The 23,277-nt window shown below is 40.5% G+C and overlaps 1 protein-coding gene across 5 annotated transcripts in view; it reads left to right on the top strand.

Annotated features, from left to right (window-relative positions):
• Shroom4 (shroom family member 4) overlaps positions 1-10,242 on the top strand; it is a 231,901-nt gene extending 221,659 nt beyond the window's left edge. For all 5 annotated transcript variants that reach the window (XM_029473009.2, XM_021153944.3, XM_029473010.2 and 2 more), the window contains 3 exons: positions 1,397-1,577; positions 4,386-4,655; positions 5,587-10,242. In XM_029473009.2, coding sequence (XP_029328869.1) covers positions 1,397-1,577; positions 4,386-4,655; positions 5,587-5,856 — 721 coding nt within the window. In that variant the 3' untranslated portion in view covers positions 5,857-10,242. The remainder of the gene's footprint in view (positions 1-1,396; positions 1,578-4,385; positions 4,656-5,586) is intronic.
• Positions 10,243-23,277: the final 13,035 nt, after the last annotated feature.

Here is a 23,277-nt window from a genome sequence, read left to right as displayed (position 1 = left end):
GAGTTTCTTCTATTTTCCCTTTCAAACAGCTAGAGGTTAGAAAGGGCTGGTGAAACAGACAGGTGGATGGTAGAAATAGCTGCCTGGCAAAGGGAACAGACACACACACAGACACACACACACACACACACACACACACACAGGCCCAAGTGGGGTGGACTTTGCCTGTGCATAAACCCTGGGCAGAGCTGTTTTCCCTTTCATTACTGAAACCTGACATAGCCTTTATTTTCCCTTACTTCCACCAGACTAGAAGCCATAATGGCAGAAGAGGCCAAATCCAAGCTAGGGTCGGGCCAGAACTACTTCTTTTCTGAGGAGAAATTCTCTTTCACTGGCTGGGGCTCCAAGAAGCCAAATTTTATCCCCTCGGGCTTTGGTATCCCCAAGATAACAAGGTCTGCTGCTACATTTGTCAAGTCCCTGGGTGTCATTCTGAACCCGCACAGGAGGCTGGGGCCAGTGAGAATATGACACAAATGGAGGTGTGCTTTCCCTTCTCAAGCCGAAGGGCTGTCTTATGAGAGGCAGTATCAGAAGAACACACTAGAAATGTGATGGGCTATGACAAGTCCTTGGCAGGAATGCTGGTATCAGCATTCAGAATGATGACCATGGCTAAGGTCACAGGTGACCTCTTTGCTGTGGAACATCTACAGCAAAGGGGCCATTTCAAGGAGTGACATCAGGATAAAAGAAAAGAGTATAAGGCAAGTCAGGGTACCTTTGCGAACAAGCAGATCCATCCAATAGAGCTGGGCTGAGCGGACTCGGTACTTAAATCAGGTGGCCAAGCTTAGAGGAACACTTATTTCTCTGCTGCCCCTCACTGAAGGTCATGAATTATTAAGGCAACTCATTTATCATCATAAGTCTACAGTTTTGAGGTCTTGAAAGTTCTTCTATATTTTAATGGGGTTTTAATGACTAAGCCAAAAGATACAGAAGTCCTATGAACTACTAAGTTGAGGGACATAGAAGGACATGGAAATAGACTTCTTCATTCCTTTTTTGTTTGTTTTTTGTTTTGTTTTGTTTTGTTTTGTTTTTTCGAGACAGGGTTTCTCTGTGCAGTCCTGGCTGTCCTGGAACTCCCTCTGTAGACCAGGCTGGCCTCGAACTCAGAAATCTGCCTGCCTCTACCTCCCAAGTGCTGGGATTACAGGCATGCGCCACCACTGCTCAGCTGACTTCTTCATTCTTAAAGTTTACCTTCACTTGGCTTTTAGATCACCTTCCTGTTACCTGTTTGTGTTTGAATGGTGCCTTTTCTTCCATTATATTATACCAGCTATGGGAAGAGCTGTCAAATATTACAGGTAGAGAAACTAAGAAAAAAGAAAACTCAGTGGTTTCTCAACAAAAGCACTCAAATGGTCACCTTTTGTTTCCACAGACAAGAGTTTCAGCACTTCTCACCTCCTAAGGGGGCCTCAGGAATCCCTACCTCTTACTCAGCTTATTATAATATCTCTGTGGCCAAGGCAGAACTGCTGAACAAGTTAAAACAGCAGCCTGAGATGGCAGAGGCAGGCCTGGGAGAGGAGGGAGTTGACTATGAACTGGCTCAAAAAAAGGTAAGGTTGTGGTGTATCCCGGAGAGTTTTAGCATTCAGTTAAGTGTCAGAGGACAAGCAGCCCTCCATACCCTCCAGCATGTCTTTTCTACCTGTATATGGAAACCACAGTCTCTCCTTAGTCTGTTCTCTAATCAATAGTAGCAGTAGTAATTATTCTAATCCTTAGGGCCATCACAATATAGGGATGTGTGTGTATGTCTCTGTGTGTGTGTCTGTGTGTGTGTCTATGTATGTAGGTCTATGTGTGAGTGAGACTGGCTATTGAACCCAGGTAGGATTGTGTGTGTGTGTGTGTGTGTGTGTGTGTGAGAGAGAGAGACAGAGAGACAGAGAGAGAGACAGAGAGAGAGAGAGAGAGAGACTGTGCATTGAACCCAGGTGTGTGTGTGTGTGTGTGTGTGTGTGTGTGTGTGAGAGAGAGAGAGACAGAGAGACAGAGAGAGAGACAGAGAGAGAGAGAGAGACTGTGCATTGAACCCAGGTGTGTGTGTGTGTGTGTGTGTGTGTGTGTGTGTGTGTGTGTGTGAGAGAGAGAGAGAGAGAGAGAGAGAGACAGAGACAGAGACAGAGACAGAGACAGAGAGAGAGAGAGAGAGACTGTGCATTGAAACCAGGTGTGTGTGTGTGTGTGTGTGTGTGTGTGTGTGTGTATCACTGGGGATTGAACCCAGGTATGTGTGTGTGTATGTCTGTGTGTGTGTGTGTTACTGGGAGTTGAACCCAGGATCTTATATGTGCTAAGCTGGTGCTTTGCTGTTGATCTAATGCTAAAACCTGAAACAGTCTCTCAGTCACATTATTTGAAGTATTTGGGATCAAATCTAGGGCCTAGCATGTGTTAGAAATGCAGTTTACACTGAGCCGCACCCCCAACCAACCTCCCCTCCTCCCTCCCCCCACCCCCACCCCGGTAGTGCTAGAGCTGAAGTCAGAGCCCTGTACTTGCCAGGCCAGTGTTCACCACTGCTCTGCAGCTCTAGCCCTGCAAGGTAAGTGTGTTACTATTGCCCCCACTTTTTTTTTTTTTTTGCCTGCTAAAGGGATTACCTTTTCCAAGGGCCACAGACTAAATTATAGGTCCTGGATGGGATTTCTGCTCTGCCATACTGTCCTTTTGAAGTAAGCAAGCTAACTCACTGCCTAAGGCACATCAGAGATCTGGCCAATGGCAGTGCCGTTAATTTGTATTCTCTGTAAGTTTCTGACTGACTAAGGAGAAATTATAGGCTGGCAGACTATTATTTATTTGCAATGATGGTCAATTATCTCTTGAAAATACAAAATAGATAAGTGGGGATTTTGTTGTTGTTGTTGTTGTTCCAAGCCTCCCTTTCTTCCTCTAAGCACCAGTAGCCTAGTTTTTTAATCAAGTTCCTGGAATCGTTTTGCCCCCACCCCTTACACTTACCTGTTTTATTTCATAAGCAGATAGAGTTGTCATGGCAACCTCAAAGGCCCAATTTACCATTTTGTGGACATGTGAACTCAATGTAAATTGTTCGTCTGCCCATATTTCTCTTTCAGGACATGGCTGGTAGGAAAACATAAGGCCATTTTCAAAAGTACTCCTTCCAGTTTCCCATCTCAAGCAAAATGTCAGGGAAATAATTGGACCATGGAAGTGTCAAATTTTATTGATCCAGATGCTCTTCCTTGAAGTCTATGTTTCTTGAACATGGCAGAGAGCTGGTCCTTGCTTATTCAAGGCCTGGCCTTTCCAGGGACAAACATAATGAAAGTCTAGCCAAGGGAAGAGAGATGACTGGAAATGGCAAAGAACAAAATAACAGAGAGTGATTTGTTATGACTGCAGGTGGGGCAGGGCTATGTTTGTGTGTAAGTCAGAAAGGGGAGGAAGGCCATCAATTTGCCGTGCTCCAGAAAAACAGATCACCTCTGGCTGAGCTGTGGATGAATCTGCAGCTTCATCCAGTACACTTTCCGCAGGCTAAAGGTTCAGGATATATAGAGCCCAGTTAGTGAGGAGCAAAGTGTTCCTTCTATTCCCATTTTTTCCCTCAGTCCCCAGAGGCTGGCCTCCTGTGTGAATAAGTGACAATCCAGGAGGGCCATGCTTTGACACTGACGTGGCCTTTGATCTGAGAACGTGGAAGGTGACAACACCATTGAGACTGTTTTGAAACCTAGTTCTGGCTCCCACTCCTATCCCTGGATTCCTGCCTCTCACTGGAGCTGGTTCTTTGCCCCACACTTGCAAGCACAGTCATGATCATGACGATTTCCTGACTTCTCCTGACATTGGGCTTTGAAACCTCCTAGTCTTGGTCACCTTCATCATTTCCTAATGAACTCTTAGGAACACTCCAAACGTAAGTGTTCCAGAATGCCTAAACTAGAATGCATCTGATGACAATTCTTACCAATGTAGGGTCTTGGAAGGTCTTGAGTTCCTATTTATTATAGTCTTGGTTGCACTTTAAAAATGTCACTTTGGTCCATGGCTAACAGTTATCTGACATCAAGAACTTTGGTGGTAACGTGGAGATTCCTGTCAAACAGGGAGAGAAGGTAACTACTCGAGAAAGGTACTACTACATATCACTTGCTTAGGTTTCACTCCCAACCTATCCTTTCTCTCCCTCCCATCATGTCCTTCCTCCCTCCATCCCTCCTTTCTTCTCCCTCTCCCTTCCAATTGTAATCTGTTCATTTAGCCAAGGTTTTAGTCTGTAATCCCCATGCCTCCACCTTCCAAATGCGAGGAGTACACGTGCTCTGCTAAGCCCATATCAGGTTCTGTTGATGTCCATGTTCACCCTTTGTCTTCCATATTAACTCTTTTAGATTCAGCTCATTGAAAGCATTAGTCGAAAACTTTCTGTCCTACGGGAGGCCCAGCGCGGGCTACTGGATGACATCAATGCCAATGCTGCCCTTGGAGAGGAGGTGGAGGCCAACTTAAAAGCTGTCTGCAAATCCAATGAGTTTGAAAAGTACCATTTGTTTATTGGAGACCTGGACAAAGTGGTCAACCTGTTGTTGTCACTCTCTGGACGACTAGCCCGGGTGGAGAATGCTCTCAATAGCATCGACTCAGAGTCCAACCAGGAGAAGGTACAGATGAGGTCCCTGGGGGTGGAAATGGAAGAAATAGACTTTTTAATTTTTAAGGGAGACTGAAAACCAACATTAAAAGTGTAAGCACTGGCTTCACAAGTGCTCTGAAGTTTTAGTTCTGCATGGTAGCTATGTATGACTCTAAGCAACGTAGCCTTACTCGTCTCACTTGCTTCATTTACAAAATGAAATAAGCATACGATCTGTTTCATGTATTTTCTGTGAGGATTGAGATAATCCAAGTTAATTGAATAAAATAGGGTCCCAAACAGAGTGAATATGGAATTAGTGCTAGCTGCTAATGGGGGTGTGGTGATGGTGGTGATAAGGGTGGGGTGGTAGCAGAAGCAATGGCAGCAGCAACAGGAAAAGCAGCAGTAGCAGCAGCAGCAGCAGCAGCAAATTTGCCGCTGATCCCCTTAGAGCTGCAAAGAGGCCCTCAATTTTACAGGTTATTTCATTTGGTGATTATATTTGAATTAAACTCCATTACTTTTCTCTATACAAGTGGCTTTGAATCTACAGTAAGAGCTCCATCCACATGCATACACACAAACACACACATACACACCCGTGCATGTCCAATCACACACAGGCACCATATAGAAAGCATCACCATAGTGTAATTTGTTCAGTGATAGAAGGGACTTAGATTGGCTTTGTCAGAGGTTTCCTCTATGCCAAGCTAAGGTTTAAAGACAGCCTTAGAAATGGAAAGAGGTGATTGTGCATCCCCGTCCAAAACTGCTGCCCTGCTCACCATGGGAAAAGGGAGGTTTATGCATGAAAGTGAACTTCAAAGCAGGGGATCTAAGGCTGATTAATTACCAAAATGCGTAGCTGCTCTGTGGCTGCTTCCTTGGTGAAAGACTGCTGTGCAGATGCCTCATGGTCAGGATGGCATTTAATTGGTCCTCTGCTTCCCCAGTTGGTGCTGATAGAGAAGAAGCAGCAGCTGACGAACCAGTTGGCAGATGCCAAGGAGTTGAAGGAGCATGTGGACGGCAGGGAAAAGCTGGTGTTCAGCATGGTCTCCCGCTACCTGCCTCAGGACCAGCTCCAAGATTACCAGCACTTTGTGAAGATGAAATCTGCTCTCATCATTGAACAGAGAGAGCTGGAGGAGAAGATCAAACTTGGAGAAGAACAGCTTAAATGCCTCAAAGAAAGCCTGCACTTGGGGCCCAGCAATTTCTAATTGCACTGGGAGTATGCCATTGCACCTCAGTCTATTCCTGGTGAAAAAGGGCTTTCAATCTTCAGAAGCAGTTTGCTAGCCAAGTATGTAGACATTACTTAGCAGTGAGTCCAGCCATCTACCTTGGCCAGCCATCAAGGAGAGGCTGGGAAGGCCCCGAGCTTCTCTTACAGAGCTGCAGCAAGGTGTGGCCACACTACTATGCTCCCAGTGAGCGAGGACTAAAAAGTGCCTTCATCTCTGTACTAAAACACCAAAGACTTCACAAACTCAAGACTCTCCCTTACCACACTACCCTCTTGAGGTTCAAAGCTAAACTGCCTGTGCAATTTTCCCTCTTCCCTAGGGATACTGACCTAGCTAGCCATTGTCTGCACAGATGTGCTTGACTTGAATACATTCACCTCACACCAGTTCCAGGGCCTCTACCAAATGTGGCAGCAGGAGGCACAGAAGGGGAGACTTCACATAAGGAGAGCAAGCATGGAGTCCACCTGAGTATTCTTCCCTCTGGTAATAGCCAGGCTTAAACAAAGTGGTTCCATGTGTACCCTCCCCAACACCTAGTTGATAGCTTTGTTACCGCTGCTTTCACCCTATCTTCACATGATGATAGACCTGCCTCTTTGTTTTGTAACCTGTCCTGATATCACTAGGAGTCTCCTGCCAGGGTTTCACTCTCTGATCCTCTAACGTATCTCTATTATAGTTGACTTTGCAATACAGCTTGGTTACTGGGGAAGAGGGTTCTTATCATATTTCAAATGGTCTTTGATGGTATTGATTTTTATGTTTTCTTTTTCTTTCATAACTAATGAAGTGAGGAAAAAACAAGTTAGGCAGAAGGAAAATATAAGCCCACCGTGGCTAAGGAAGCAAGCGCCAAGGCCTTGAATTCTTCCTACCATAGTTCCGAGTAGCTAGTAAGTTTCTCCCCTTGGACTTAGAGCCTCCTAAGTGCTCTAAGCTATGTGCTTCCTTGAGGGCTGGATGACTATAACCTTAACATTCCTGAGTAGGGTTCAGTGTTTTTTAACTGCCTTTTGAAACCAGAGTCTCCTATAACTGAAAGATACAGGATACATGAAGGAAGGAAGGTGGGTGGGTGTGGAAGGTGCTCTTCTAACAACTGCTTTCCCAGCCAGTGGCTAGCTCAAGGAATCAAAACCATGAGAGTATTTTCAGCCAGGGCCAGGCCTCAGAGCAAATTATGATTCACCCAGGATCTAGACATTCACTATCCCTCCTTGTCTTCTGGGCCTATGTACTAAAGCATCCCCTCGGGTGGATGCCTGAAATCCTCGATAGTACCAATGCTTGTAAATAGCACAATTGTTAATCTCCTCACTGAGGGGACTAATAAGTGACTAAAGAAAGGCTGCCTGTATAGCATGGATACACTGGATAAATAGATGATTGATGTGGGATGGAGCAAGCTTTCATCACACTGCACAGAATGGCACATAATTTAAAACTGATCAGCCATTTGACTCTACGATGTTCCATTTAATATTGTCAACCTGGTTGAGTATCAGAACAGAAACTCTGGAAAGTCAAACTGCAGGTAAGAGGGATTGATGCGCAAAGCACTAAAGATGTTGCTCTCGCCAAGACCTGACGTTGGTAGCCAGCTTCTATTCTGGAAAAGCATCCAGGTGAGCAATAGCAAGAGGGGACTCATCACCAAACTGCCTTTCTATCTTGCTCAGTCTTCTGCTCCCTACTAACTGGGTACATTCCTTGATGATGTCCCCTAACAATCTCTCAGAAGCCCAAAACAACCAAGCCCTGGCATCACCACCTGTCACAGCTGAGTTCCTCAGGGTCCTTGGCCATTCCCTGTAGCTTCAGTGTTACTTTATTCAACCAAAGAATTTGCCAAGGAACTTCACAGCTGCTACAAATACCGGCCACTCTCTTCCATTCTCTGCACACTGTGTCTGACAGCTATGGGAGAATCTTGGCTGGCGGGGTATTCTAAAGGGATGGGAGCCTTTTCTATGAGCCATTGGGTATGCTTTTTAGTACTGCTGCCTCTGCAAGAAGCACTGTTTATCTCTCAGTACTGCCACTCTCCCCTCAAGTGGGAGATCACAAATTATCTTCAACATGACTCTAAAAGTATACTGAGCGCTGAAGCTCAGTTGCTGCTATGCTATGCTATGCTATGCTATGGTGTGCGGTGCTGTGCTATGGTATACCACAAAGTACTGTGCAGCGCTGTGCTGCGTTATGCTGTTCTGTGCTTTTCTGTTCAGAATGGCTGAGAGTTTACCCAAAGGAAAATTGAGAGGGGTGAGGAACTGTTTGAATAAAAGCCACACTTGCCTTACCTTTTTTAAATATAATGGGCCCCAGGACAATCAATAAGGAAGTTGAAATGTCTTATAGTAGGATAGTGAGAGTTATGTGTTCTGTCATTCCAAGATGTGTTTGGCTACAGTAGAACAAGGAACATTCACTTTACTGGATATCATGGCCATAGGCTGGGTATTTGTAGCCTTCATTAGGTTTATTATACCTTAAGTATATGATACCAAAAATACTGTTAACTGTGGTTTGTGTTTGTTTGTTTGTTTGTTTGTTGTGATGGCATTGTTAGAGATGGAACCCAACACCTTATGTATACCGGGCAAGTGTATCACTGAGCTATAGCCCCAGCCTTAATTCTCAGTTTTTATCACTTTTCCCACCTCAAAATGGTTTATACAGTTAGAATCAGAATACAGGGCTGAGTTTCCAAAGTATTTGAAAGATAACTTCACAACTATACAGAGCTCAATAGACTGAACTAACACTGGTATGCCCTACTCCTGCTATGGCCTTCCCACAGTGAGGCTGCAAAATGCCAGTGCTATTGGCATGGGGTCTCTCTCTTTCTCTCTCTCTCTCTCTCTCTCTCTCTCTCTCTCTCTCTCTCTCTCTCTCTCTCTCTCTCTCTCTTTCTCTCGTCTTGCCTTCTGGGATCAGCCATCTTTCCAGGCCTCTGAGAAGATGGCAGAGCAGCATGGAAGACGTTCAGAGATTGACCCAGCCCCTCAAAGGTTGCTGCTCATCCATTCTTTCCCTCCAAAGACTTCCATGATTCTCATTGGATAATACGAAAGCAGGCTGGTGGATACAAGGGACTCAATGCAAGATTGTGATCATATGCCTATTCTTCTCCCATCCCCGGGGCTGTGGGTAATTGACTCCCCTCAAGTACCACTATTGAAGGCTCAGCTAAGACATAAAAGTAAATACCCAAGTGGAGTCTAAAGGAATGGGATAGATTTACTGAAATTAAAGTCCTAAAAAGGGAGAAATTGGATGCACAGGAAAGGAAAGAGAGTAAAAATATGAAAAGCCTCTTTGAAGATTGGCTTCATACTTCTGTTTGCCATTTAACCTCATATGCCAAGAAAGGTGCCTAAGGGGTACCAGACTTTTCTAATACCAAGCCTCGACTGGCAGGAGTTGGGTGTACTTCTGGCTATGTCTACCCGTGTGGAGTTTGGTAGCTCTTTCTTTACCAGAGGAGCTATGTATGCCAGTAATAATTATGTGGCAGAATATTGTATTATTTGAAGATTAAATCCTTAGAAGGGGGCAGGGTGTGGGGCAATGTATATAGATAAAGAATCAGTGTTTGCTGTACAATTTCGGGGAATTGTCTATCCCATTTAATGCTATTATTTTTCTGGGTCTTACTACATTTGTGTCCTCCACCACTTCCTTCTTGGCTGACATTGATATGCCTGCCATATTGTCATCAAGGGCCATACTTCAATAAAAGGTGCTAAGGACAAAAGGACTCGTCTCTGATGTTTTGCTTGTGGTGTTGAAATCCTCTAATAGACTGATGAAAAATAGTCAAAAGGACTATGGGTACTTATCTGTTGTCTTCACCACACAGCTATTATTCATATTCTGAAATTATAGCCTAACACCTTAGGGATAGTTTTAATAATGCTCCATTCATTATCACCAGTAAAACAACAGGGTTTGCCATAGCACTCTTAGTGGAATGGATTTTAGAGATCTATTCCTACTATCACTACTGAAAGATAAAAATAATCACCAATCTTACCCAGTGCTAATATGTCACAAGCAAAACCGGGAAGACGGTTTTATTGTCCTGATTTTATGCTTATCCTAACTACAGTCTTCCTTGTCTCCTATTAATCACAGATGTCCAAATCAATTAATCAAGGTTTCCAAATGCATGGTTGATATATCTTTTTGCACTGCTATAACCATATATCTAAGACTATAAGTTATAGTAAAAAAAAAAAAAAAGTACTGGTTTATATTTCTAGAGGCTGAAAGGTCCAAGATCAAGGGTCTGGTACCTGGTGAGAGCCGTTTTCTGTGCCTCATGACAGAAGAAGGTGAGGGAAAGCAAAAGGGATCAGAGTCAAAGCTTAATTCCTTTCATAATCAGTAGCAATATAGTCTTGAGGGTGGAGGCCTATGGCCTATGCGCCTCCTATTAGGCTCACATCATTGTTACAGTAAGGATTAAGTTTTCAAAACCTACCTTTTTGGGAGACATATCCAGACTATAGCAATATACAAAATCAAAGGTGCAATCTGAAAAGGAAATAAAATGATTCCTGACAAAGATAAATGTTTGAGGTGATGACCATATCAATGTCCTCATCTGATCTACACATTGCTAATATATAGAAGTGTCATGCTGTATTCCCACAAATAGGGACAATTATTGTGAGTAAATTCCAAACACAAAATAATGGGCTTGAAGGGGGAAATAATTTGATTCACTGTAGCATAGGAAAGCGTAAAATACCTGGAAATATACTTACAAAAAAGCAAGACTTTTTTCTATTAAAAATAAAATGTTGATTAAAGAAATTGGGGAAGCTCTAAACAGAAAAATACCCCCACATTCATCACTTATAAGATGTAATATCACTAAGATGATTATTTACCTCAAACTGATTTACAAATTCAATCTAATTCTTACAAAAATTTGCTTCATTTGCTTAAATTACAGTAGTATCCTAAAATTTAAACAGAACATAGAATAGCCAAATTAGCTTTAAAGAAAACAAGGTTTAGAACTTAGAGTACCAAATCTCAAAATGTATTAAAATTAAACAGTAAAGGAGATATTTATAATCATAGGGACATACATATAAATAAAGAGAATTAAAAAAAAACCTTCAAAATTATAGTAATTTTCAACAAGGAGACCAAGTCAAAAAAGAGGGACAGAGGATGTACAGTAGGCAATGTACTTGCAAACATGAGAACCTTAATTCAGATCCCCATTGTCATTGTAAAACCAGGGTGTGCTGGGAGCTGAAGACTTGTAGATCTCTGGAGGTCACTGGCTAGCCTCTAGTTAAATCAGTGAGCTCGAGGTCTACTAAAGAGATTCTCTCTCTGAAAACAAGGTGCAGAGCAATAGAAAAATATATTCTGAGTTGACCTCTGGCCTCCACAGACTCTGACACATATGCACATATATATAAATAAGACACATACATAAAATTGAAACAATTATTTTTCTATAAATAGTGTTGGTATAGCTCGATAGCTAAAGAGGAAGCATGACTTTGGACAAAAGACACTGCTCCAAAGAATATATATGTCTCAATCGGCTTGGATTACTGCAATATAATACCATTACACGGAGTAAATTGAACAACAAACATTGATTTTTTTAAATTTTTTATTTTATTTTTTAATTAGGTATTTATTTCATTTACATTTCCAATGCTATCCCAAAAGTCCCCCACACGCTCCCCCACCCACTACCCCAACCATCCCACTTCTTGGCCCTGGCGTTCCCCTGTACTAAGGCATATAACAACGCACGAACAATGGGCCTCTCTTTCCACTGATGACCAACTAGGCCATCTTCTGATACATATGCAGCTAGAGACACGAGCTCCGGGAAATACTGGTTAGTTCATATTGTTGTTCCACCTATAGAGTTGCAGATCCCTTTAGCTCCTTGGGTACTTTCTCTAGCTCCTCCATTGGGGACCCTGAGATCCATCCAATAGCTGACTGTGAGCATCCACTTCTGTGTTTGCTAGGCCCCGGCATAGTCTCACAAGAGACAGCTCTATCTGGGTCCTTTCAGCAAAATCTTGCTAGTGTATGCAATGGTGTCAGCATTTGGAAGCTGATTATGGGATGGATCCCTGGATATGGCAGTCTCTAGATGGTCCATCCTTTCTTCTCAGCTCCAAACTTTGTAACTCCTTCCATGGGTGTTTTGTTCCCAGTTCTAAGAAGGGGCAAAGTGTCCACACTTTGGTCTTTGTTCTTCTTGAGTTTCATGTGTTTAGCAAATTGTATCTTATATCTTGGGTATTCTAAGTTTCTGGGCTAATATCCACTTATCAGTGAGTACATATCCTGTGAGTTCTTTTGTGATTGGGTTACCTCACTCAGGATGATGCCCTCCAGGTCCAACCATTTGCCTAGGAATTTCATAAATTCGTTCCTTTTTAATAGCTGAGTAGTACTCCATTCTGTAAATGTACCACATTTTCTGTATCCATTTCTCTGTTGAGGGGCATCTGGGTTCTTTCCAGCTTCTGGCTATTATAAATAAGGCTGCTGTGAACATAGTGGAGCATGTGTCCTTCTCCACATAAAACATTGATTTCTTATAGTTCTAGAGCACACAGAAAGTCCATGGCCAGCACAAACTGAACTTAGTGGGTCATCAAGAAAAGGAGGGGGAGAAAAAGGAGGAGGGATGAATTTGGGAACAATGTGTTGGAGAGATACAGATACAAGAGATTTGAAAGGGGGATGGGGAATATGACCATGTTTCATTTGTATACATGTATGAAATATTCAGGGAATAAAACAAATATTTTTAAAAGATCAAGATACAACAGATTGAGTGTTGGTAAAGGACCATTGTGCAGATGGATCCTCCTCATACCCTGGGAGCAATGTCTCTAGTCTTCTGTGTCTGATAAGGGCACTAATCTGATTGATGGCTCCATGACTGTGCCCTCACTCCCACAGAACTGTTTCACAAGGGCCCCTTCTCTAAATGCTCTCATTTTGCAGATCATATTAATTTCAAAAAGTCACAAATATTCAGTCTGTAGAAACATGCATAGTAAGCATAGATAGGTGGTAAGCATAGTTCATACGGATATATAAACAGGCACCATAATGCGCTAATCCTTTATACCTGCCAAGGTAGCTACAAGAAAATAATCAATAAAAACTAAGCAGTAGCAAATGTTAGAAAAACTATTGACAAATTAGAGTGCTCAGACATTGTTAATAGGGATCTAACGTGATGAAGACACATTAGAGAACAGCTTGATAGTTTCCCAAAATTGTAAACCAAGCTTTCATAGGATTCAACAGTTCTACTCCTCTGTATACACCTAAGAGCAGTGAAAACAGATGTTAAAACTAAAACATGTACATGAATGTTCAAATCAGCATTATTTGTAATAGAGCAAAAGAAAGAAAATAAATACCCCACTAACTGAGGAATAGATAAACTAACTTGGATATCCATGGAGTGGGATATTACTCAGCTATAAAAATTGATAAAATACTGATAAATGCTACAATAGGGATGAATATTAAACAAAAATTTTTCATTAATTTATTCACTTTATATCCCAATCATAAGCTCCTCCCTCCTCTCCTCCCAGTCTCACCCTTACAATTCTCCCCCCATTAACTCCTGCTGTTCTCCCCAGAGAAAGGAAGCCCCCCCACCTCGAATACCTCCCCACCCTGGGAGGACTAAGCACATCCTCTCCCACTGAGGCCCAATCAGGCAGTCCAGCTAGGGGAAAGGGATCCAATGGCAGGGCACAGACTCAGCCCCCACTTCAGTTGTCCTTCAACATAATTTATACTAAGTGAAAAGTAAAGCAAAAGACGACATTCTATGACTCAATTTATTCAAAATGTCTAAAATAGGAAATTCTATGTAGGCAAAGGGCACACTAGTGATTGTCATGGCCTAAAGAACCAAGGGAATGAGGGATGCTTGATAGGGAGCATGACATTTCTTGGATGATAATGAGAACATTCTAAAATTAGAGTATCATTGTGGTTTGATGACCCTTCCATTGTACTATAAAGCTATTGAATTAAGTGTTTTTACTTTGTTAGTCACAGATACATAGATTGGTTCTGGATATTTTTTATAGAAAATATTGTTTCTCTCAGTCTCATTCTCATTAAAAAACAAAAAACAACAACAACAACAACAAAAAAAAACAAAACCAAAAAACAACCTGATTATCTTGATGCCAAGCACAGAGTTCATTCCTGGATGTACAGTGGGACTTCTACAGATCATGGTTTCCTTCACTCACTGTGTTCTGTACACAGGATAAAGATTCCCTTGGACTTGCAGATAAAATATTTCCAGGCTAAGGAGTCTCCCACAGAAAGGAGAATTTCTGATAAGCATAACACTGCCATTATCAACATTAACCATCCGGGGGTAAATTACAGGCCACTTGTAAGATCACTGAATACAGACTGAAGGAAATGCTCCATTCTGAGTAGAAGAGGAATGACTGCCTAATTTGCAAGCTGTCTACCTGGGCTCCAATTTGAGCAGAATTGTGGGACGGCCTGTGTTCTCCAATCCGTCTTCTGATGTGGACTCCCTTACCCCATGCCATGTATGGTCACACTGTTGATCCATCGAGGCACTCATTTAAAAGAAAAGTCTTCATTCGATATTCAACACTTCCTTATGATTTTTAAATTTTCTTATTTTTTTAAATAGAAGGTTAGGATTGTATCAGCATGTTTTACTATTTATAAATTACATGGAAAGAAGTGTATGGAAATGATTTATTCATCTATTTAAAAGTGGAAAAGCTAGAAGTCCTCATTCTGATGAATCTTCTGTCCTAATGAAATTGATAAAGTAATTCAATATATGATTGCATAGCACTTTATATATGTATATATATACACACAATATGAAAATATACAATCAATTTTTATCTTGTTTCAGCACCACAAAACTAATTCTTGATGTTCCCAGCTGTAAACAATTCACTAAATTCATGAATCTCTTCACTATTAAATTAACAAGACTATTTTACATTAATTTTCAGCAGAGATAAATGGTACAGTGAACATGAGAATAAAGATATCTCCTCAAAATACTGATTTAATTTCCTTGGGTTATCCAGTCAGAAATAAAATCACTGGGTCACTTCATGTTCATACTTTTAATTTTCACAGAAATCTCTTGCTCTTTTCTAATTTACTGCTTATCTGGCTTCCCTTCTCAGCACCCTTCTGTAAAGCTGCTCATTTGATTTTGGGCTTTTTTCCCTTATCTTTTTGATAGCAACTATTAGTGAGAATATGAATGAAGCTAAATAAATGAAACATGGTATGAAAAATGCTTCATTATCTCATGCAGATACAGATTCTAGTAGTCTTTTTTTTTTTAACTCCAGATTTTATTCCCCTCCCAGTCCACTCTCCAATAAGAAACCCGGGTGTCTGATGAATACAGACTGAAGGAACCCAGGGGTAGGGACATGAAGATGCTAATGGTGTGAAGTTACATCCATGAGGATAGGATGTGAGTCTAGAGGTCGAATAGACAGCAAGATGACTGTGATTAGCAGCAGTACTGCTTTGCATACTGGAAAGTTACTTACAACATAAATTTCAGAGTGCTCTTTCCATGAAACTTGGAAGAAAATGAGGTTTTTACTGGTGTGACTGTCATTAGACTCTTTACTATATGTACTTATATAAAAATATGTTCTTAAATATACAAATTTTTTCTTAAATATGCAAATGTTCTTAAATATACAAACCTTTGTAGGCATACTCACTTTTTCACTACATAAAAATCATAATGAGAATATTTAAATGCCTATCAAAGGGATAATAAATTACTGCAGAACATCGTTTAGACAACAAGGTTGAATTCTACTACTAGAACAAAACTCTAACTCACATTGTATGATAATCTTGCTTTTCCATGTGTTCTTCAATCATGGCTGAAGGCTAAATACAAGGCTCTAGTCAAAACACCTCTCCTTCTGGACAAGTGTAAGATGCTCTGCTCTGTCTAACCTGAGCACCTCACTTTCAGAATTGTGGTCCTCCACATTAAACTCTGTCTCTAAGTAAAAGAGCTGCATGTCTTTGAATCTTCATTTCCCTCCCTCTGCTAGTCATTTCCTATCTTAAAGAAATAGTAATGGAATTCACCTCCTTCAGCACTGAGTTGGTTGTATTTTTTGCCGAGGAAATCATCTGGGAAAAGGCCACAAATGAAGATTCTTCCTGACTTTAAAATGCCTTGGGTTAAATGTGAATAAATCAAAGTGCTTGAAGACTATGCAGTCCGGGCCCTGATTTCTTTCATTTATCAGTTTGGAAAATGTGAACCAGCAGACTAAACTCATTAGTAGACAGAACAAATGACAACTTCTAATTGAGAAAAATCTGTATTTGAAGTAAGCTTAAAGGGATATTGTTCCAAAGATGTAAAAATGACTATATATTTAAAGACTTTTTACAAATATAGAAACATTACTTACCTTCTAGCAAAGTAGGTAAGAGTAAATAAAGGCAGACAGAGAAAAGTAATCAGAGTGTGAATGAATTATATAATGCTATCTATTTTGGACATGATTTAGTCACATTCCCACATGCTGGTAACTATTTTCTTTATCAAATAAGCCTGTCATAAGAATTAAACAATTAGTAAAAATCTTTTATAAACTATTACATATTTCACAAAGTGTCGTCTGGTATGGAAGCAATCTCAGTCTTCAAGACCTTGCTGGAATGGCACTCAGAAGTTATAAACCTGACATTGTCTCTGCCATGCTCAGCAACTGATGTTCCCCTCACTTCAGTAAAAGGAGTACTGTGGTGGTCATTAAAAAGGTAACTCTCTGCCTTAGGCTTATTCTCGGAGAATAAGGTGTATACAACATGGTGGTCACATATGGCCCTCAAGCAGGCAAATGATCCAACCTCTTTCAAATGGTCTTGCTGCTCAGAGAATGAAGTTCAAAGTCTTTCCATATGCTTTGTCTTCTGTAGATGTCTCTGGCTCACACTCCCGACAGCTTCCTCGGCTTCCTGACACTCATCCTAGGCTCAAGCTCGTTCTGCTTATAAACTATGACACCTCATTGCTCGGTGCTCTCCCTGTCTGAAAAGGTCTCCTTCAGTATTTCCTCACAGAGCTGAATCCACTTTATACTACAATATCAACTCATATTTTTTCACTCATTCAGATGTAGTCCTTCATAATGTTAATAACACTGTGAAAAACAGTCTCAGAATTTTGATGGGAATTACATTAAATCTATAAATTGCTTTTTGGTAGGACGGCCATTCTCACAATATTTATCCTACCAACATATAAGCACAGGAAATCGTCTTATGTCTTCTTTGATTTCTTCAGTGTCTTAAAGTTTTGATTATACAACTATTTAACTTGCTTGGTTAGAGTTATTCCAAGATACTAGTATTTTTATTTTTTCTTTAAAAAATTTTGAAATTATACAATATTTCTCCCTTCTCTTTCTTCCCTCTAAATCCTCCAACATACCCCCTTTCCTTCAGATTCATGCCTTCTTTTTCCTAATCATTATTGCATGCATATATCATATGCATTCGCATATAAATTACTAACTATAACCTGTTCAGTCCATATAATGCTACCTGTATGTACATTTTTCTGGCTATTGTGAAAGGTATCGCCCCCCCCCGTTTATTTCTCAGTTTGTTTCTTACTTGTATATAAGAGGACTACATATTTTGTGTATTAATTTTGTTTCTTCCTATTTTGCTGAAAGTGTTTCATCTATGGAATAGCTGATAAGTGGAGTCTTTTGGCAAGGCCACTAACGTATAAAATTATACCATCTGCAAACAATCGTACTTTGATTTCTTTGTTCCTTATTTGTATCCCCTTGATCTTCTTCACGTGTCTTATTGCTCTAGCCAAAACTTTAAGTACTGTATTGAAGAGACATGGGGAGAGTAGATATCCTTGTCTTGTTCCTGATTGTAGTGAAAATGCTTTGAATTTCTCTCCATTTATGTTTGTGTTGGCTATAGGATTACAGTAGACTGACCTTACTATGTTTAGGTTCATCCCTTGTAACTCTAGTCTCTCCAGGGCTTTTATTATGAAAGGGCATTAGATTTTTTTCAAAGACCTTTTCTGCAACTAATAACCTTTCACAAAAGTCAGAAAATATACATACATCATGTGATTTGTTGTTTGTTTGTTTGTTTTTGTTTTTTTTTTTTTGGTTTTTAGAGGTTTTTCATTTTTGTTTTATTTTGTTTTGTCTCTTGGTCTGTTTACACCACCATGACTAACTATGATTTTCTTTTTTCATCGGGTCTTCTGTTGTTGTACTTTTGGTATCAAAATATTAGCAATTTCATAAAAAGAATTTACAAATGTTCCTTCAGTTTATTTTTTGTGGAATGATCTGAGTAGGTTTGGCATTAGTGCCTCTTTGTAGGTCTAGTAGAATTATATGCTGAACCCATCTGGTACTTGTGGGGGTTCCTACAAATGCCAAGGCTGGCAGAGTCAGGATACATGGGAAGCCAGAAGGAAGCCCAATTCAATACTACTCAGTAGTTGCTATTGGTTCAAACTTCTAGAGTTTGACAGCAGGCAGTTTATTGTTATGCATTTAATTACAGTACAAATTTGGGAAAAGGTTTTCTGATAAATATCTCAATCCCATGTACACAAGAAAGCTTAAGACAAAGAGTATGTGACCTCTTGCATAAAGATGGGTTCTATAGCTTAATGACCTAGGGTCTGGTGTGGTCTCTGTCATTTAGATACTGTTGAAGTTACCAAGATATAAAGCATTAAGTATCCCTCTTAAGGATGGGTTTTATTGCCTGAGAAACAATGCTCAAGATAAAGGTCGAGGGAACAGGGTTCTGTCATAAACATAATAGTCTGCGGAGGCAGTAAGCTAATGTTTTCATTACTATGGATCCTGGGAGTTTCCTTTGTAGTCTCAACTACGTGGTGTTCTGTGTGCCTTGTGTACCTTGATAAGTATCTTTCTCTTTAAATTGAAGAAATTTTCTTCTATGATTTTGTTAAAAAAATATCTTCTGTACCTTTGATTTCCTTCCTCATATACCTATTATTCTTAAATGTGGTCTTTTCATAGTGTCTCAGATGTCCTAGATGTTTTGAGCCTAAAGATCTTTTTTATTCCCCAAATTTAATATTTTCTTGAACTGAGCTGTTCATTTCTTCTACCTTGCCTTCAATGCCTGCGACTCCCTTTTCCTCTTCATTTAGTCTGAGCCTTTTGGCTGGCTTCCTGGGTTCCTCATTCTGAGTTTTATTTCAGTTTGGATTTCCTTAAGTGATTTTATTTCTTTTTTACATTCTACTTTTATATCTTGAATTGTTTTCATTATTTGATCTGATTGTTTGTATTGTTATGATCTTCATTAAGGCATTTACTCATATCCTCTAAGGTTCTTGAGCATACTCATAATCCTTGTCTTGTGCTTCTGCTAAATTACCTTTCCCTGGACCTGTTAAGATAGGCTTCTGGGGGAAACATGAACTGTCTTAGTTATTCGTGCTGTGTTTTTATGCTGGCATCTAATCCTCTGGAATTATGATGTTTGAGGTGTTTCTTGATGTAGATTTTTGGCCATGCCCTTGTTAGGTGGATATTTCTTTCTTTCTTTCTTTCTTTCTTTCTTTCTTTCTTTCTTTCTTTCTTTCTTTCTTTCTTTCTTTCTTTCTTTCTTTCTTTGCTGTTATCCTAACATGGGTACTAGCCAAGCATGGAAGCTGTGGGGGTTCCTGATGGAGCAAGGTTGTGAAAGTAGATGGGGAGTCACAAAGAAATGGAGATGGGCTAGACGTATTGGCTGAATCCTAGACAAGTGTAGCAAGTGTGGAGTGCCTGGCAAAGAGCAGTTCTGAGTCCTAACCAAGTGTGCTAGCTGTGGGGTCTCTGGTAAAGAACGTTTCTGGGTTCCAACCAAATGTGGTGGTTGTGGGTTCCCTGGTAGAGGTTGGGGAGTCACAAAGGAATGAAGATAGGTTAGAAAGGGGTGACAGTCAATAAGGGGTGTATCCCTGTCTTGTCCTTCAGCTAAAATGCTTTTCCCAGGGCCCATTACAATAGGGAAAGGCATATTGTCTTTGGTATTCTTGGTGTGTTTTTGTGCTGGCATCTAGGCGTCTGAAATTATGATGAGGCCAAGTCTCGAGGGAATGGAGGTAGACTCAGGTTGGTGGACAATTGTAGGTCTAAGAGTGTCTGGGGCGACCAGAATAGAGGAGGGGAAGGAAGGCAAGCTTAGTCTAGCTACGCTCCAGCCAAGTGTGGTGGCTAGGGGTCCCTGGTAGAGAGCAACTCTCCGAACAGACATTTTTTTAGAAAGAAACTCTGCATCATCTTAATTAAAACACGTTTTTTCTTTTGTTTATGTTATTTCTAAACTTTGAGAAAGGTTCAGACAGTGGTATGCTTTAGTATATACTTATAGATTGTCCCCCTTTTGAGCCTATTAAAAATTATTTTAAAATTCCAAGACATTTTAAAAGTCAGTATCTACAAAGGAAGACCCCAGGCACAGCTTGGCTGAGTCTTAATAATACTGTCATCATGGTCTTGTATTGGGAACACAACAAGAAGGTCCTTGTGCCCATAGACCTCCAGAGAAACAGGGAATGCTAAGCAAACAGGATCTTTTTTACAATGGGAAAGATGTAAAACCTGTTCTTCCATCCAGAAAGCTGGGAATTGGAGGTAATTAACAGCCTGGTGATCTGTGTTATCTGGGCCAGTTATCAAGGTCCTAACCACCAGGACAGGGAGATGGCTAGTAATCTAAATGACTCTTACAGCCAGAGGCTCTCCAAGCTCTTAAAAACAAGACCAGAGATACCTAACAGTCTAAATGACCCTTACATTAACTATATAGCTGGAGGCTCCCCCAGCCAGAACCAGATGTGGCTAATAGCCCAAATGACCTCTAACCTATCAGTATAACTGAAACCAAGCCAGATCCTTCCATAGGATCTTAAACTAACACAAGTAGTCTGTCTCCAGAACCTATCTTCTTGGGAGAAATGACATGTACCCTAACTTGAGTTTCGATGTAATTATGCTCTCTGTTCACTGGAGACTTGTACTACAGAAAGATACTTTCCCCCAAAATTATACTGGGTTTAAATATGCTAGTAATGACCTCTTGGCATTAGACTCCCCATAGTCTTAATCCAGTTCGACAAAATCAATATGAATCAAGTCTTCATTGTCACCTTTTTGTGCTTCATTTCCCTGCCATGACTATCTGAAGTTCCCCTCAGTCTTGGTCAGGATTGGATGGCCATCTAAAAGGTTTATGATTCCACTCTAAGCTGGGTCTTGTGGCTTAGATGAATTTCAACAATACAAAAACCACAATTACTCCTCTACCAACCTACAGAACTTTTGCTTCTTTTTTTTTTGTATTAAGATTTTAAATGTTTATTTATTTTTTATCACAGTACAATAAAAGTCTAAATATATCCATACCAACTCATTCTGAAAAGGGGGGCACATTAGAAGAGACATCAAAGGCATTTCTTGTCTCTCTGAATGCTTTTCTCTTTTTATTTATTTATTTATTATTAGATATTTTCTTTATATACATTTCAAAAGCTATCCCGAAAGTTCCCTATACTCTCTCTCTGCCCTGCTCCCCTACTCACCCACTCCCATTTCTTGGCCCTGGCATTCCCCTGTACTGGGGCATATAAAGTTTGCAATACCAAGGGTCCTCTCTTCCCAGTGATGGCCGACTAGGCCATCTTCTGCTACATATGCAGCTAGAGACACAAGCTCTGGGGGTACTGGTTAGTTCATATTGTTGTTCCACCTATAGGGTTGCAGACCCCTTCAGCTCCTTGGGTGCTTTCTCTAGCTTTTCCATTGGGGATCCTGTGTTCCATCTTATAGATGACTGTGAGCATCCACTTCTGTATTTGCCAGGCACTGGCATAGCCTCATACAAGACAGCTATAACAGGTCCCTTCAGCAAAATCTTGCTGGCATATGCAATAGTGTCTGGGTTTGGTGGCTGATTATGGGATGGATCCCTGGGTGAGGTAGTCTCTGGATAGTCCATCCTTTCGTATTAGCTCCAATCTTTGTCTCTGTAACTCCTTTCATGGGTATTTTGTTCCCTATTCTAAGGAGGAATGAAGTATCCACATGTTGGTCTTCCCTCTTCTTGATTTTCTTGTGTTTTGCAAATTGTATCTTGAGTGTTTTATGTTTCTGGACTAATATCCACTTATCAGTGAGTGCATATCTAATGACTTCTTTTGTGATTGGGTTACCTCACTCAGGATGATATCCTCCAGATACATCCATTTGTCCAGGAATTTCATAAATCCATTGTTTTTAATAGCTTAGTAGTACTCCATTGTGTAAATGTACCACATTTTCTGTATCCATTCTTCTGTTGAGGGACATCTGGAGAACTTTTGCTTCTTGCACATCAGCAATGGGGTGGGATGGGAGAGGCAGAGATAGACAGATTTTGTAAGGTCAGCTAACAAGAAGTGATCTCCTATAGTGTAATCAAGAATATGAAATCCATCACCTTTGTCACATTTTGTTGGTTAGAAAAAGCCATAAAGAGTTCCCACTCACACTCAAGAGGAAAGAGATTAAACAGACATGTGGATACCAGGATATGAAAATGATAAGGCTACCTCAAAAGTAGATACACATTTGAAATCACAGCACAAATCACTAATGATAACATAACCAATCTATTAGTAGAATGTCAGTAGCCAATTTTTAAACTCTACAATCTGAGAACAATAATCTGAAAACTATCACACTGCTGACTATGTCCCATTCATAGCCTGTGAGGTTTTGTTGTTATTGTATTTTAGAGCCAGTCTGACTATGTAGTCTTGGCTGATCTTCAACTCAGAGACTTGGCTTCCTCTGTTTCTGGAACACTGGAATTACAGGTGTGTACCGCCATGCCCAGCTCATTTGTAGTAGTTTTATAGCCACAAATTTATATTTATTTGTATGACTGCTTTGTTAATAGTAGGTTGGTACAGAAGTAATTGTGATTTTTACATTGTTGAAATTGATTTGATTTGATTTGATATTGATTCATAGATGGACATGGCAATATTAAACATAATCTTTTTTGGTTGGTTGATTGGTTGGTTGGTTGGTTGGTTGGTTGGTTGTTTTTTTTTTTTTTTTTTTTTTTTTTGAGACAGGGTTTCTCTGTGTAACAGTCCTGGCTGTCCTGGAACTCACTTTTTAGGCCAGGTCAGCCTCAAACTCAGAGAGATCCAGATTTACCTGCCTCAGCCTCCCAAGTGTTGGAATTAAAGTTCTGTGCCATCACTGCCTGGCAGCTATATATCATCTTTTAAAACCCCTA

The sequence above is a fragment of the Mus caroli genome, unplaced genomic scaffold, assembly GCF_978045245.1.
Source record: "Mus caroli unplaced genomic scaffold, Mus_caroli_1 scaffold_5, whole genome shotgun sequence".
Taxonomy (NCBI): Eukaryota; Metazoa; Chordata; class Mammalia; order Rodentia; family Muridae; genus Mus; species Mus caroli.
The sequence above is the reverse complement of the archived record's forward strand: the minus strand, read 5'-3'. Positions and strand labels throughout refer to the sequence as shown.